The 17964-nt window shown below is 34.5% G+C and overlaps 1 protein-coding gene across 7 annotated transcripts in view; it reads left to right on the top strand.

Annotated features, from left to right (window-relative positions):
* The window catches only part of CD36 (CD36 molecule (CD36 blood group)), a 79816-nt gene that overhangs the window by 44831 nt on the left and 17021 nt on the right, over positions 1-17964 (top strand). For 6 of the 7 annotated variants that reach the window (XM_054494801.2, XM_054494803.2, XM_054494804.2 and 3 more), the window contains 4 exons: positions 2303-2396; positions 2867-3075; positions 12792-12952; positions 17769-17916. In XM_054494801.2, the coding sequence (XP_054350776.1) occupies positions 2956-3075; positions 12792-12952; positions 17769-17916 (429 nt within the window). In that variant the 5' untranslated portion in view covers positions 2303-2396; positions 2867-2955. The remainder of the gene's footprint in view (positions 1-2302; positions 2397-2866; positions 3076-12791; positions 12953-17768; positions 17917-17964) is intronic. The other variant, XM_054494805.2, reaches the window with a different exon arrangement.

The following is a 17964-nucleotide window of genomic DNA, read 5'->3' as shown; positions in this document are numbered from 1 at the left end:
TTCATTTAGCAAGACAGTGACAAATCAGTCTTTGGTTTAATCTTGTCCCCTAATCTCAATTGAACCAGCTGGGATCGCTATATTTTAATTGCTTCCTTAAGTATAACTTGCCGAAAATATTTGGGGATGGTCTATGAAATGGGCATTCAATAAAATATTATGTACCTAATAAACTACCCTAAATCTCATTATCAGTTCACAACATACAGAACACTAGCATGACATTCTCTAGTTAGCGATTACTATGGTTGCTTAAAAGATGGTTTCAAGAAAAGTTTCAAGTGCTTTACAATTATGCATTGCAAAGGAAATTCTATTCGACAATATCCAGTCCTGATTACCAGCATTAAATTACTCATTCCATTGCATTAGGACAGCCATGGACAAAGCCATATGAGGTAGCATGGTATATGATTTCCAAGGGCTGGGAAAGCTATTGTTACCACTCCACCCTGAACGATTAATAAAAAGCCAGCCCTACTTGCTCAGTGAGACAGAAAATTCCACGGGAAAAACAAATCACTTGTTTAGACTTATGTGCATTCCCTTTACATTGGAGAAAAATGACACTAAAGAACTAGTCAGTCTTCTTAATCACAAAGACCTTGATGTAAATGAATTTTATTGCATCCTATGGTTTATACTGGAAAGTATCCTATGTATAAGGGAATAAGCAAAGGGGAATACCAAAGGTTAAGGGAACATATGTAAATAATAAAATTGCCAAGAAAAAAATTTGTAACATTTATTCCTACATTTTTGGGGAAAATATCATTTTCTTATTCTTTTCTTAGCTCTACAAGTAATATTTTTAAAAAACTATATGATTACTAAAGTGGAAGTAAATACTAATAAAATCATAAGAGTGGTACCTCTGTTGCAAGAGAGCTGTGGAGGGAAAACCTGAAATTATAACAAACCACAATTATTAATACACTCACAACATTAACAACAATATTCTATGTGCCCTTTTTTCACTGTAGCCTTCATTCCGTTGGCACATATGTTTTCTTTGGCCATGAGCATTTCAAAGTAGAGAATAATTGTTTATAAACTATAAAGCGCATTCTGACTATAAATGACAGGCCAACCCCATTATTGACAAAATGTCATTGCAACAACAAAAAAGTTCAAATAAATGTGTTTTCAAATACTAGTTAGAATTAACTCTTATTATTACAGTAGAATCCACTCATTTCACAAATTGTGTTCTTTCTTCCAATCTTTTTTTTTTTTTTTTTTTTTTTTGAGATGGAGTTTTGTTCTTGTTGCCCAGGCTGGAGTGCAATGGCGTGATCTCGGCTCACCACAACCTCCACCTCCTGGGTTCAAGCGATTCTCCTGCCTCAGCCTCCGGAGTAGCTGGGATTACAAGCATGTGCCACCACACCCGGCTAACTTTGTATGTTTAGTAGAGATGGGGTTTCTCTGTGTTGGTCGGGCTGGTCTCAAACTCCCAACCTCAGGTGATCCACCTGCCTCAGCCTCCCAAAGTGCTAGGATGACAGGCGTGAGCCACCACGCCCGGCTCTCCCAATTTTTATATAATAATCACATACTATGGCCGGGCATGGTGGCTCACGCCTGTCATCCCAGCACTTTGGGAGGCTGAGGTGGGTGGATCACAAGGTCAGGAGTTCCAGACCAGCCTGACCAACATGGTGAAACACCATCTCTACTAAAAATACAAAAATTAGCTGGGCATGGTGGTGTGCACCTGTAATCCCAGCTACTCAGGAGGCTGAGTCAGGAGAATTGCTTGAACCCAGGAGGCAGAGTTTGCAGTGAGCCAAGATCGTGCCATTGCACTCCAGCCTGGGTGACAGAGAAGGACTCCGTCTCAAAAAATAATAATAATCACATACTTTATGAAGATACCAAACATTAGATTGACAAACATATACTAACACAAACTACCTAATTTTAACAGAATTAGCATGAATCAACTGCAAATGACAAAATAAACTATATTGTAGTTGAATGTGTAGGGAAAAAATTCTTCAGTAAGAAAGCAATGCCATGGTTGAAACAAGACATCCTCTACATTTTATATTTTCTTCAAATTCTTTACACCTGTAGTCTATCCAAAGTCATTAATAAAACAAAATAAGATACACTTATTTTAAAAATTCCATGTTTTAAACAGTTTTTAGGACAAGCAATTCAGGCCTGAACTCAGTATTCATGAAAATTAGACTTTCTTTTAACAGTTATTTTAAGTATGGTGATATTAGACAGTGTCCCAGTATAAAATTTCTGAGAATATTTTTTCTATTTACCCATGCTTTTCTCATTTTCACAGACAGCTTTCCAATGATTAGACGAATTGATTCTTTCTGTGACTCATCAGTTCATTTCCTGTAAAATTCATGTCTTGCTGTTGATTTGTGAATAAGGTATAGTAAATAAAACATCTGTTACCATACTTGCTTATCATTTAATGGAAAACACATCAGTCAACCCACATTCTGTTCGCAGGAGAACTCCAGAAAGGGTGTGGAAGGTTGTGTTGGGTGGAGAAACCACATAGTGAGGATGCAACTAAGTTGCTGAGACAAGGGAAGAGAGATGAGGGTGAGAGTTCTCCTTAGATAAGATTTCAATATGTTAATCATGCGTAGAAAGAAAATTTAAAAGGAGGAATATGAAGAAATTTAGATATGACATTATAAGTTCTGCCACTGGTAGGCATTAGAAGCAAGAAAAGGGAGGTGGACCGAGGAAGCCACTTTGGTGAAACAAAAAGAAAAGCATTTGTTTATTTAAAACTGGCAAAATGATCTGTTTCAGTGGGTGTTTTCTTTGTACTTTGATCTTTTTGTACTGATATTTAAGCTTCTGTTTTATGATCTCTTTCTAATGATAGAACCAGAGCTTGTAGAAACCACCTTAATCATATCCAGGAGTTTGCAAGAAACAGGTGCTTAACACTAATTCACCTCCTGAACAAGAAAAATGGGCTGTGATCGGAACTGTGGGCTCATCGCTGGGGCTGTCATTGGTGCCATCCTGGCTGTGTTTGGAGGTATTCTAATGCCAGTTGGAGATCTGCTTATCCAGAAGACAATTAAAAAGGTACAAGTAGTCCAAAGAATATGGCTTGTCGTTTTGATTCATTCTAACTTCTCTTTTTTTGCTTTGTATTTACCTGCTTTATATTTCATGGTAACTGATAATTTTGTATCTTTGACATGAAGGTAATTATGAACCACTGCAACTCTATATGAGGTGACTTTATGTGAAATGTTAGAAGTATAACGTATATTTAACATGACTCCGTTGCTATCTTAAATATAAATACCAAATTCTATTAAAAGCTGTCTACAGGTATGCATATTAGTAGAAATAATTGTTTTAAGTTATGTCCAAAGAGCATGTTGGCATGCTTTTGAATAGGAAATAACAGTATATTTTGTAAAAGCACATTTATAAAAGAAGTTGCACTTTAGTTAATACTGAGAAAAGTAAAACTGTGTGTGTGTGTGTGTGTGTGTGTGTGTGTGTAATGTGTTTAATATTGAAACATAAATCCTTATTAAATTGTTAGGTTAACTTGTTTGGTAATACACTGTTTAGTAATCCACTGTTTAGTAATCCACTATTTTTATATATGTGTAATAATCTCATTATCTGATAAATATTTTCTAATTTATGAAGCTTCATATTTGAATCTTAGAAAATACTTTCAGAAATATGCAGAACATATCTTAGTATATAACAAATTGACTGTAGTGTGAAAAAACAGAATGATTGAATAGATGGGCTTTGCACAACAACCTAGAATTCATCTCCCACCCTAGCTTATTCGAATTAGCTACACACTCACTCATCAGAAACGTTGATTGATAGGGAGAAGAAAAGAATAAAGGGAAGCAGATCTGCTGACGTTCTAAATCAGGGATGGCAAATTCAAATGGCTGCAGGAGTTTGGATACAGGGGTTAAACAAAATTTAAGGTGCCAAGAACAAGATAAAATGAGGAACAGGAACTGCTGTGAACTAGACTGTGTGTTTACTGCCTGAAGGCATAAATGTTCATTTTATTAAACATAATACTGGCCAAATAAAATGAGTTCTGCCTTCAACTCTCTACCTGGTTAGGATGGCAATGACCTAGACAAAGGGTTAGTAAGCATAGTGCACAATGGAGAACAGCAGGAATTGAATTTTTATTAAATTTTTATTGCTATATTGTTACTATTTTTAATATTTTTGATCCACAGTTGGTTGAATCTGCAGAGGTGGAACCCATGAATACAGAGGGCTGACTGTATTGTGTTTATTGCTAACATATTGCAGAACTTCAGCCTCATGCATTTAATTGAAAAATCATATATAAATTAGATAGTATCCCCTGCCTTGGAATTCTTAGTTTTCTTGATAGTATTTTTGATATAGGCCAATGGAAACAGACAGGTAATAGTGAGGTGTGGGGCTTATCTAACAGTGGGATGGAGCGGCCATTGATCTGACATCCTTCCTACTCATAAACTATGTTCTCACCCAGATCTTATGCAGAGAAAGGACAAGATCAGTGTCTGTATTAACATGTAGACTATAACATCATTTGGAAAAGTTTTCCAAATTCAAAAATCACAATAATCTTCCAATGCACAGCAATTTAGAGTATTTTTTTTTTGCTGACACATAATTATTGATCAATACTGAGTATTGATGATTTAATTTTTTTCTTTGTCATACAACAAAACTGGTACATGTAGGTTCTTTTGCATAGCATGTGAGGTGCTAGCGTTTAATTCCTTAATATTTATCTTTATGCTCATAATAGTTAACCATGAGAAAGTAAGTTTTCTGACATCAAAATGTGCTTTTGTATAATGACTAACAGAATAATATAATCTCATCTATTGTAAGCTATAACCAGGGAAAGATGTATTATAATAAAAAATACTGAGACCTATGAGACTCTAGAATTGAATTGGAAAAGTAAATGCTGTAATACTTTGAAAAAGAAATCTCTCAGAGTATTCAAGAAACTTCAGGAAAAAGGTAGGACGTGATTCAGATTTTAAAGAAGTGTAGAATTTTGAAAGTCTCAAATAACTGCAGTAATCATGTTAAAGGACTGATTGATAGTATGAAAAACCCTGTGAAAATGCTACCAAATGCAGTGAAGATGGAAGGAAGAAGGTAGAGAATATGCCCATAATACTGGATTAACAGCAGAAAAGAATAGAAGTTAACATGGGGTTAGAGTTAGGAAGCAAGCTTAGAACATCAGGCAGAAAAATACTTAATTGATGATACGATACACAATAGTCGTCGGTATGTTTTTCAGCAAGTGTAAGATATAATAAAACCTGCATTTAGAGATTAGATGGCTAACATTTAATTCTTACTAAGAGTTTCCTATATACTAGTTCACTTAATCTTCAAAAATATCTGTGAGAAGTTGCTGTTATTTTACCCATTTTACAGGCGCAAGTCCTTAAATCAACTTGCCAACTCACCTAGCCAATAGGGAAAGAAGTCATTCTCCAAACGTAAGCAATCTGTAGGAAGAGCCTAGATGAAAAACCTAGCCTTGTATACTACTCTACAGCAGAAAGGTTGCAAAGTGAGGATACCAGAGATAGGAAAACAAACAAAAAACTGTAGGATATGACCACTTTCAAGGAGAATATAAGATTCCCTTTTAGAAAGATATTTGCATAATCTGCACATTATATAACAAAAGGCACACTGGTCTGGCATGGTTGAGTATATAGAAAAAAAACCTGATAGATAATAGGATGAAATGGAAGCTTGGAGAGACAGATTAAATTAGAGAGAGGAGTAAAAGCATAAAACTCAAGACGTCCAGTGAGTTATTGATAGAAGGTATGTATATACCTTACAAAGTAAAACAGAGGTTTTATAAGTGATGTGTTATGAACATCAATCTGTGTTTCAAAGGTCAGAGTTCAAATAGATTTGATCATTGCTATAGAGATTAAAAATAAAACTAAAGAGTAGATTTACTTTTAGAGAGTTTTAATGGAGAGAGGAAAAAGCAGAATTATTATTACAGAATTTGTAATAATTCAGAGGTAGGAAGACAAAAGTAGAAAAGGAAAAGAACAATCTTATATGAAGAAACAAACAAAGAGTACAATCCTAGAAGTTAATAGGAGGCCAGAATTCAAGGAAAGAAAGCATAAAATGTTCTCAGGCAGATGAAAATTAAGAAAATAATGATTAGAACATGGTCACCAATAATTTTGAAAGTATACTTTGAGTAGGGTAATAAAGAAGGGGGAATTAAATCAATGGAGTGCTTTTCCTTCTTGTTTTTGAAATAAGAATTATCTGTGCAATCTTTTACAAGGAGAAGAGAAGATTCAGACTTCCTAGCATAGATTCAAACTCAAGGAGGTGGTACAACAGAGATTTATAAAAACTGTCAAATGACAGTGCACATTGTAAGCCCCCTACAAGTCCGTAGACTAAGACTCATCATCAGAATCCTTACATTGGTCAAGATGTATGGCACATTTAAGGCTAAGCTTCATTTTGCTCTCAGATTCCTACACAACCATGTTGACCTGGTCAATTTTAGTCATATGAAGTAGGTGGAATATTGTTTGAATAGACTGTTTCTTTTTTCTTCAGTTTACAGACTATTTTTTAAATGATATTGGCGTATGTATATCTTTGGCATACAGTAGGGGTCAAATATTTGAATTTTGTGTAAACCTAGAGAGCCAAGTGTCTTACTGCTGCCTCAGAAATACTTAGGGTAATGCTATTTCACAAACATATGAGTTTTGGTACTGTTTACTTCTTATTTGTGTACCATTAAAACTCATTTAATATTACTTTGTTTAACTGACTAATAGCAAATTAAGAAAGCTATTGTATACAAGTGATATTTCAAAAAAAGAATTAAACTGCTTAATTGAGAATGATGAGAAAATCATTTCATACTTAGTGTAGAGTTGGAGTGCTGTGATACCTTCCAATTCTGAAAGATGTCATCATTTGAAATAGTCTAAAACAGTTTAGAAACCTTATTTGTACTTTATTTTTGCTCTTTATTTTCAAGGGATGTCTCTGGTATCCTCATGCTTTTTATGGATTGTAGCTGCAATCTTTCTTACCAGTATTTTTTAGCATGATTCTTAATAGAGTTGTGTGCAGCCAGCAAGTTTATGCAGTCTTTCCAAAAAAAAAAAAAAAAAAAAAAAAAAACACTAAAAATCAATAGCAAAAGCTGCCATGAAAGTAGAAACTATCAAAGCACTGTGGAAAAGGGTCAAAATTCTGCCACCATTTACAAAAGATAATTTATCATTTGACATTATTAATGTCAGTTGATAAAAAGTTTAGTGAATATTGTATAACATAACATAGGTAGTTGTATGCTAAGCAGATTAATGCAGGAACAGAAAACCAAATACCACATGTTCTCACTTATAAGTAGGAGCTAAATATTGAATACACATGGATATAAAGAAGGGAACAATAGACACCTAGGGCTAATTGAGGGTGGGAGGGGGGAGGAGGGGGGAGGATCAAAAAACTACCTATCAGGTACTATGCTTATTACCTGCGTGAAGAAATAATCCGTATGCCAAACCTCCATGACACACAATTTACCTATACAACAAACTTGCACATGTACCTCTGAACCTAAAATAAAAGTTGGAAGAAAAAAACTAAAATTTAAATAAGTTCTATAGTTCTAACTATAGAGCACCAAAAAGGAATTATAGGTTTCTTTGTTCCTATTAGAGAACTAATATTAAATATCATCATTCAATTATACCATTTTTCCTTCTCCCATTCTTGAAAACAATGATCCTTCTGTAGCTTGTAAGAAATGGTTTCAGACAAAATAAATTGAAATAATGATTCATTAAAATGGCTATACTTGGCTGGGCATGGTGGCTCATGCCTATAATCCTAGTACTTTGGGAGGCTGAGACGGGTGGATCACTTGAGCTCAGGAGTTTGAGACCAGCCTGGGCAACATGGCAAAACCCCATCTCTATGAATAATACAAAAAAATTAGCTGGGCATGGTGGCACATACCTGTAGTCCTAGCTTTTGTGGGGCTGAAGTGGGAGGATCCCTTGAGCCCAGGAGGTTGAGGTTGCAGTGAGCTAAGGTCGTGCCTCTGCACTCCAGCCTGGGTGACAAAATGAGACCCTGTCTCCCCCCCAAAAAAATTATGTTTGAATTAATAGTCCATATTTTAATCATATAATTTGTTTATATTAACTTTATAATGTATGCTTCTAGTATTTCCAGACATAATAAAATAATTTGTACTTTTTCATAGTATCTAAAAGCTCAAAAAGAAATGACTAAAAATATTAAAGATGGTAAGGTTTGTTTTATATTTAATAACGTAAGAACAACCCAAAATATTGAAATTAAAATAGCAGTATAAAAATGAATTAAACACTATGTATATGTGCATATATCTGTAATAACAAATGTCACTTAAGGACAATATTTCAAGAAATAGACAAGCATATATGTTTCTTCTGCTAGTCCAATTTAATATCAACATAGTTTACTTTTCATGCCAAACACAAAATCTTCCATTTTAGGTACTTACATAAATTCTTGGAGGCTAATTTCTAGGTTTCAGAAACATATTAAAGCTTACTACTCCAATACATTTCACCAAATTTTATTCTGGGTTTTAGTTGATGATGATGGTCTGAAACTAAAGCCATTTTCAGATTCTCTGCATAACTGTCACTACAATTCTAATTCATTCTTAACTTACACACACTTGCATAATGCAAAAACATTAGAATTTCTTTAAACATGGGGAAATGATTCTTTTTAGGCCCAATTACAAGCAAATGGTAGCAGTTAATGGGAAGGATGGAAGTATGTTTCTGGTTTTTAAGGAAGTTTTTACTTTACTAGAAAGAGAAATATTAAAATGATTAAATAACAGAAAAATAATTGTCACAGGATATTATATAAGTTATTGGCACATGACTGGCTTAGACAGTAAATGCTATGAACCAAGCAATTAAAGCGGAATGAGAAGTAAATGGTATTAGAGTTCTTCCTCTAAAAGATGGATAGAATTTGTAAAATACTAATAGCTGACGTTTATTGAATGTCTGGTTTGTACTAACACTGTTCTAAGTGTTCGCGTTTCTTGATCCCCATACAACCTATGAGGATAAATATTTAAGCCACATGAAGATGCTAAAATTCAACTTTTTTTGATTTTCAAAAATACTAAGTCTATATGGTTCAACCTAACATTACTGTTATAATTTCACAGATAAGGAAAGTGAGGTACAAAGAAATTAAATAATCTGCTCAAACTTAAATGATTATTATTATTATTATTAAGTGATCAAACTCATAGCATCTAATTTCATTGTTGGCCACTTCAGTCTATGCTTTAGGGAAGAAGCCACTATACTTTGTTAGGGTGGGGATAGGGTAAAAAAATCTAACTCATAGATTAAAATCTGCTAAACATACTTCTGTCTCTTGGTAGAAACTTGTAAAGTCCTTGAAAAGTGAAACAAAATGTTTTCTACATTTGTACTCTACTCCATGCATAGCAAAGTATGGAGGACATTTTAATAATGCAAGTTGTCAGTCATGTAGATGATTATTGCTGTTGCATGAAAACAGTATTCAAGTGAGTGCATGACTACATATGGGATATTAAGGTCCCAACAAACATCTGTTTTCAAATTAATGTAGCAGAATAGAAGTTTCAAGGTCAGTGCTTTCAACCCAGCTATAGACCACGCTATGTGAGAGTCACCAGGTTGAAATCCAGTTGTTGTTGGGGCTGGGTAGTCTGCATGCTTAGAGTCAGGGACAAATACACACATAACACATTAGCCAAGTGAGAAAATCTTATATCACTTTTTCCGTGTACATACTTACCAGCTGTGTACTTCAAATTTAGTAAAATATTTGCAAAATAGTCTAGATAGTCCAAATCCAATTTAAAATCAAGTTCTTTTAAATTCACAAAGGACATAACATCTTTTGTTTCTTGTGACTTATTTAGTCTTGGTACTCAAGGAGTGACTACAATTTAATACATATAGTAGTGGTAGCGTCAGAAGCATATTATTCCTACTTTGACTACTTCAATATTTTTCTCTGTGTCTCTAAACAAATCATGATGCTATGGAAACTATACAAAATTGAAGTGAAAGGACCTGATTTTTTTATTATCTGCTAGTAAATTTGTCACATAACATTGAGTCAGACATCTCTTTTCTCTAGAACCCATTTTCCACCTCTAAAAAAATGGACTGGGTTAGATGGTCCTGATTCTAACTGTTGATAATCCAACACATTCATTTCAACCCTGTGTTTCACGTTTGCCTTATTTGTTGCTAGAGATTTTTTTTTAAGGGAAAAGTGATTTGTGGCCTTTAGAAAAAAAGGTCTCATACACATACAATGTCTTCTGGTGTTTAGATGGACACTCATTGTAGAGTTAGGAAGGCATTCAGTCCTGTCAAGCACATTCTGTCACACACTCTCTTCAATTCTGTAAGAGTTTATTGAGTTTCTTTCATTAAGAGATATTAGGTCGGTGCAAAAGTAATTGTGATTTTTGTCATTAAAATCGCAAAAACCGTAATTACTTGTGTACAAACCTAATATGTACCTTGAGAGGCACTTGATGAATAACAGGTATTGTTTTTGAGCATTAAGATTCTAAAAGAGTGAGGATAATAATGTTTGTGTTTGTGTGTTCTCCCTTCTTAAGTCTCTTGAAATGGAGAAATCAACCGTTTTCAGCTTCTATTTAGCTTTGAGCTTCAACATCCTCACCAAACATATTTACATTTAGAAGAATATCCATAATGCTTTAAGCAATTTTGTCTTAATATTAGACTTAGTATGGAAATAAGCCTTTTTGGGAGCAAATAAAACGTTATTCAAGGACAATTTGTTGTAAAAAGTAATAAAGATTCCATCACTCTAGCAGGTCCAATGTACCCCATATAAGTGGATTACAGCAGCGTAGGATTTTGTAATTCCATTTTAACTTGGTGCCCAGTTCTTCTCTAAGGAATTCCCTTATTCCCTACATTAAGCAATGAGTAAAATATCCTGAAGATATGAAACTTAATTTGACTTCTACCAACTAAGTGCAGAGGGTGACAGAAAAAAAAAAAAAAAAAAAAAACAGTCATAGCATGGTGTAAAGGAGGACTAGTCTAAGGGTCAGGGATGAGGATTTTTGTCATAAATTCACTACTGTTTGCCTAGGCTGCCCTTTGGCCAGCCACCTGGTTTCTCAGAGCCTCAGTGTGCTCTACTGGAAAATATGATCATGTTCAATGTCCTTTCCTAATCTGTCATTCTGTGAAGTGGTGCTTCCAGGTGAAGGAAACAAATAGGTCAGAATGTTCCTGTGGTCATTGTTCTCTTTAGGCTCATTTTCCATGAAATAGTTGTATTCCTCTTCCTGTAGCACACTCAGGTTAAGTTGGAGCTCTTTAACCTGGGCATTCTTCCCAATACTTCATTAGAAATACCGCCTGCTTCAAAATCACCTTTGTTTGCACTATCTACTACAGCGTAATAGACTTCTGGCTCAGAGAGGGAAAGCTGTGGAAGAAAACTAGAAGAATATTTATGTTAACTCCCTTATTTTACGGATAATGCAATTGACCCTAGGGAGGTCTGATGACTCTCCACCCAGTCCCAAAGCTCCTAAAGCAAGGAATCGAGTTCCTAATGTAGGATTTTTAATTCTCTTATTGGTGTATTTTCCACTTGTCTATTTTTAGCGAAAGGAGCATCAGTGATTTTTAGTGGATTTCACAAAGGAGTAATAGGACAGCTTCCTTGTCCTATTTTTTTTCTTTAAAAACTACAACCCAATAATGATGAGTGAGGCTGCTGTAATTTTTGGAAACATATGCTAATGGGTTGTTGCAAATATATTGAAAGTGAGGGGCTGTGTGCAGTGGCTCACACCTGTAATTCCAGCCTTTTGGGAGTCCAGGTCAGGTGGATTGCTTCAGCTCCGGAGTTCAAGATCAGCCTGACCAATATGGTGAAATCCTGTTTTCTACTAAAACTACAAAAACTAGGTGGGCATGGTGGCACAGGTGAGAGGATCACTTAAGCCTGGGAGGTCGAGGCTGCAAGGAGCCAAGATTGTACCACTGTACTCCAGCCTGGGTGACAGAGCAATATCTTGTCTCAAAAAAAAAAAAAAAAAAAAAGGGTTAGGGAAGCCAGATTGAGCAGGATTTTGAAGACAAGGTGTCAAATTTGATTTGTGTTCTTCATGTAGATATTTTTATTTTCTTAATGTAGTAAGTGTTAAGTACCATCCTCTGAAGTGTCCAACTCTTGAAGGAAAAGAAAAAGCTTCCAATACCACTAGATTTTTCACTCAGTTTTTGTGTTTTGTTTCATCAATGCAACTTTGGGGCAGAGAAGAAGTTAATGTTCAACTCAGTAAGAACTTTTTTGAACTTCGGTAAAATTTGCTTAATAAATTATGTTAACTGTTGCAATATTTTCAAAGGGTCACTCTAAAGCTTGCCAAAGGGTCACTTTAAAGTTTGCCTTAAAATCAACAGTCATGTCTTCAGTATTACACACTGATTCTCTTTGTAAAAGGCTAAAAAGACTGCTGTAATAATAATTTGTTGAAAACATTTCTGCTGCAAGTGTATGGTAAGGTTGCAAAGGTTCTCATGAATGAGATACTTGGGCTTGGTCCTTTTATTCTGGCTGACTTAAGGCTACAAACAATCTTCCAGAAGTGCCTGTACTTACTACAAAGACATAACCCAAACTTATTTTCTTTTTCATAGCAAGTTGTCCTCGAAGAAGGTACAATTGCTTTTAAAAATTGGGTTAAAACAGGCACAGAAGTTTACAGACAGTTTTGGATCTTTGATGTGCAAAATCCACAGGAAGTGATGATGAACAGCAGCAACATTCAAGTTAAGCAAAGAGGTCCTTATACGTACCGGTGAGTGAGTCCCCACAAATATGAGGCACTCTTACCTTGACCATGTATTTCTGAGAAGTCTTCTACTTGGCAAATGTCATTGTATTGAAATGTACTTATTATTTTCTTGCCAAAAATATACTTTAAAATATTTTCCTGTCTGAATAGAATCCTAATCTAAGAATTTAATGATTATGAGGTATTTATTTTGAAAAAACTGGAAGATATATACATTATCCAAATATTTATTAGACAATATATAGAAAAGATAAACAGATTTTATTATAAACTTACCAGTATCAAATAACTTCCCTATGTTTATGAAGTTAGTGTTTTGTTATTGTGGCATATATTCTCAACAACTCTGAAATATTCCTGCTGAGCAAAAAAAAAAAAAAAAAAAGTCAGTTTTCACATCTTAAAATGTAAAGCATATTTTAACAGTGGTTCTCAAAGTGTAGCTGGGCCACAGCAAAGTGCTGGGCCAGCTGCATCAGCATCAACAGGGAATCGGGAAACATGCAAATCCCTCCACCCCATCCCAGACCAAATGAATGAAAGAGTTGAGGCCCACTAAAGAGTTTTACAAACCCTGGGTGATTTGAATACACAATTTTGAGAACCACCGTGCTAAATTCATTTTTCCTAACTGCGGTACCTACTCAAGATTTATATTCAAATTAACTTCCAGGTCATATGGATGTTTACATTGATCTATTTTAGTTTCACTCTTATATTTCCTCTAGTGTTGAGACTGAATATTTTATATCTTTCCTCTGCCTTCCCTAATAGTTTAACACACTTTTGAACAGAATCTTAGAGTATTAGAACTAGAGGAAATGATGAGCCAGAATCTGTCATTTTGTGAATTAAAAATGCCTGATCCAGTGGATGTGAGGTCACTTGTCCCTGTTCACACAGATGTAGGTACTGGCAGCTCCTAGATTTTGGTATACATTTTCTTCTATTTCAATTATAGACACTCTGTCTTTTTCACTAAAAAGGGAAAAAAGGGGGAGATTGAGGTGCCAAAAACACCACCTTAACCAAGGATTAGGAATATATTTATGGTATCCATATGGAAACATAGTTATGTTCTGCTATAGAATTTGTTACCTAAATGTGTATTTTCCCTCACGAATAATCACAACTAGTTATACAGCATGATTAGTTCTTATCACAAAGTTTTGTATTTCTAATGATTTTTTATAATTTGTAGTTTTAGTATCTTATCTGTTTTGGTTATCAGATGATTGTATAATTTTCCTTCCTCCCCCAATGCATTACTATGCTTCCACATTGAAAATTCACACCCAAAATAAAATGAAATAACAGGCATGGTGAGGGTGGTGCCTACTACCATAGCACATGACATATAAGCCACAGAGGGCCTTGGTGCATGTCCAGTCTTAGCAGTTTTACCCGAATCAGCTGTCTCTGTGCGCATCTGTGACAATTCATAATTTTGTCAATGAAGACTTAGTTTTTATGGCTACAAAAAAATCTTACCTTAGAATTTTTTTCATGGTCTTAAAGTTTTTATATTATTAGCAAGAGTCTATACAAATATCTTGTTGCAAAGAATGTTGTTAGGTGTACCATATATATATATATGTGTATATATATACCATATATACCATATATATACCGTATATACCAGATATACCATATATACACACATATATGTACCATATATATACACACATATATGTACCATATATACACACATATATGTACCATATATACACACACATATATGTACCATATATACACACACATATATGTACCATATATACACACATATGTACCATATATACACACATATATGTACCATATATATACACACATATGTACCATATATACACACACATATATGTACCATATATACACACACACATATGTACCATATATACACACACACATATGTACCATATATACACACACACATATGTACCATATATACACACATATGTACCATATATATACACACATATATGTACCATATATACACACATATATGTACCATATATACACACATATATGTACCATATATATACACATATATGTACCATATATATATATGTTTCATAGGTGTATATATACTTATGAAAATCTAGAATTCACATATGACCTAAGGAGAGTATCAGCATAATTGTTTAAGAAATAGAACCTAAGTGAACTGAGTAAGTGTGAGGAAAAAAAATAGTTGTTAGAATTTGAGAACTCATGATTTTTTTGTTTTTTGTTTGTTTGGGGGAGGTTATATTTTTCACTTCTATTTTTAACTTGATTTATTTTTTGAGGCAAGGTCTTGTTCTGTCACCCACTCTAGAGTGCAGTGGCACGATCACAGTTCACTGCATCCTCAACCTCCTAGGCTCAAGTGATCCTCCCACCTCAGCCTCCTGAGTAGCTGGGACCACAGGCACATGCCACTACACCCAGCTAATTTTTATGGGTTTTGTTTTGTAGACAGGGTTTCACCACATTGCCCATGCTGGCTTCAAACTCCTGGGCTCAAGCAATCCACATGCCTTGGCCTTGCAAAGTGTTGGGATTACAGGTGTGACCCACCATGCCCGACCATATTTTTCACTTTTAAATATATTATTTGGAATATGAGAAAACATATTATTGAAATAGTTCTCCTCTGGTAGTTGACAGCTAATCTATATTTTATTCTTAAAGCCTTTAACCTATCTCTCTAAGGGACAAAAAGGGGATGTGTTAGATATATTTGATTTGCTTAGAGAAGCAGTGGAGCAAAGACTGGAGAAGAACAGTTGCATTTACAGCTAAATTTTAGAATCCATAAATAGCTCTTTCTATAACAATTTTAAAGGGATTCCTGATTAACTATAGGTCATCTTGTCTCATCATGTCACCAAAATAGTCTTTTATTGTTTGCCTGAGTGCCTTAAATAATGGAAAAACAAGCAGTACCTTTTAGAAAAAAGTTAACACTTTGATAGTGCATGTGTTGAGCTAAACATGCTTTTTCATAATTAATTATACCCTTAATCCATCTGGCATTGGAAGTATGTGAGAATGTCCCTCCTCAAACAGAACCACAGGCTGTATTTGGCCAATGTCTGCTAAAGTAAGCTTGATTACACTTTGACAAGATATGACCTGAATCAAAGCACGAAATTGCTTGGGTTGAGATCTTATGTGTGTTTCTACCTACATCATCTCTATGAAGATGCTATAATTCCTTCAGAATATTCTTAGATCCGTAATTCATTTTTTGAGTTACTTTGCTTTGGAAAGAATATAAAGTAATATTGAGAAAAGTATAAATTCCTTCCCTTGACCTTATAAACAAACATGTTCCAAAACTTCCATACAATCTAACTTTTAAACAAAAAATTCAGTAATTATGTTTCCTTTTTAAAACAACATTCTAAAGGCAGGGCTGTTTTAAGGATTTGTCTTTTAGTGACTGCCATCTACTGGTATAATGTTGTCAGTACACTTTAGGTAATGTGACAATTATGTTGCTATTGTTTTAATATTTGTGCATATTTCTGAAAATTGAAGTACTTTGATTTGAAATATTAGTGATACGCACACTAATTTAAAATACAATTGTCCTGAGTGCTGTTTCAGATTTTTATATTCTTTGTCTGCAGTACTTCAAGAATAGTAGTTTTGATAAAATTATATTAAAAATATTTCTAGCCAACTTTGAATCCTCTTTTTAAAGAATCTGAGACATTTGTTTAGTAAATACATTTACTGAGAACTCATTATATACCAGGCATGATGCTTAGAGATACAAAACACTCATAAACCCCCACCCTGTAGGAATTTACATTTTTATTATAATGGAATGAAATGGGTTTTAAAAAAATTCAGTCCAATTGTTTAAGTCTTTACATTGGCTATCTACTCACTTCACAGGCATTCAAATATGACAGTGCAATTATGATATGTATCTTATTTCTTCTCAGTGAATATCTTCCACTTGTGAAATGTATTTTTCCTGTAATAATCACCCTTCACCGCGTTCCTAAAATGTAGTTGGTACTTTGCAGCCTAGATATGTTAGAGTCAGGAGATTAGAACTAGCAAAAGTATTCAATATACTTGAGGGGTTGGGGAAGTTAGTCTGTAACCCTTAAAAATGGAAATTATATTCTTATCTCTAATTCTCATTAAAGAAGTCCTGAAAAAGGGAAAAAGCAGTGCTGGATAGGCTTTGTATTTTGATCATTCTTTCTAATATAAGAAAATGTGCTCTAAATATTCCCCTGCTGAAGCCCCTGTACTTTTTCCTCCTTATCCTCAGGATAAAGTCTCATTTGAGTATTAGATGCAACTCTTTTATGTTTGCGATCTTGCTTGTTTCAGTAACTTTATTTCCACTACTCTCCTCACCTCTTACTCTGTAATCCAACCACACTCAAATATCTGCATTTCCCAAAATATATTATGTTCGTTCTTATGCATGCTACCATCTGCCGTACTTTACCTAACTAAACTTGTATTTGTTACATAGACCATTTATGTAGACTTGTACTAAAAAGTATTTTAACCCTCACCCCTACCCTGACCATTCTAAATCTGGATCTGTTTTGTGTTTTCCCCTGGAGTCTCTATTATAACAATATTCCTTCTCTCCCACTATTTTAATTTCCATTTTGCCAGTTTAAGACCCTTTCTGATTAGTTTGCTAGAGACCCTGGCTGATTTCTCATTTTAACACCATTGCTTGCATAGTATCTGGCATATTCTATATGTTCAAAAATAATTTGTTGAATGAATGAATGACATTTGAGATCTAATGTTCACATATGACAAATGTTTTGAATTTTGTTTACTGCTGTTTCTTTAGAGTTCGTTTTCTAGCCAAGGAAAATGTAACCCAGGACCCTGAGGACAACACAGTCTCTTTCCTGCAGCCCAATGGTGCCATCTTCGAACCTTCACTATCAGTTGGAACAGAGGCTGACAACTTCACAGTTCTCAATCTGGCTGTGGCAGTAAGTAGACAAACAACAAAGTTGTCTATTTTAAAATACTCTAGAACT

This window comes from Pongo pygmaeus, chromosome 6 (assembly GCF_028885625.2).
Source record: "Pongo pygmaeus isolate AG05252 chromosome 6, NHGRI_mPonPyg2-v2.0_pri, whole genome shotgun sequence".
In the NCBI taxonomy this organism is placed as follows: domain Eukaryota; kingdom Metazoa; phylum Chordata; class Mammalia; order Primates; family Hominidae; genus Pongo; species Pongo pygmaeus.
Note: the sequence above shows the minus strand (reverse complement) of the source record. Positions and strands in the feature narration are given on the sequence as shown.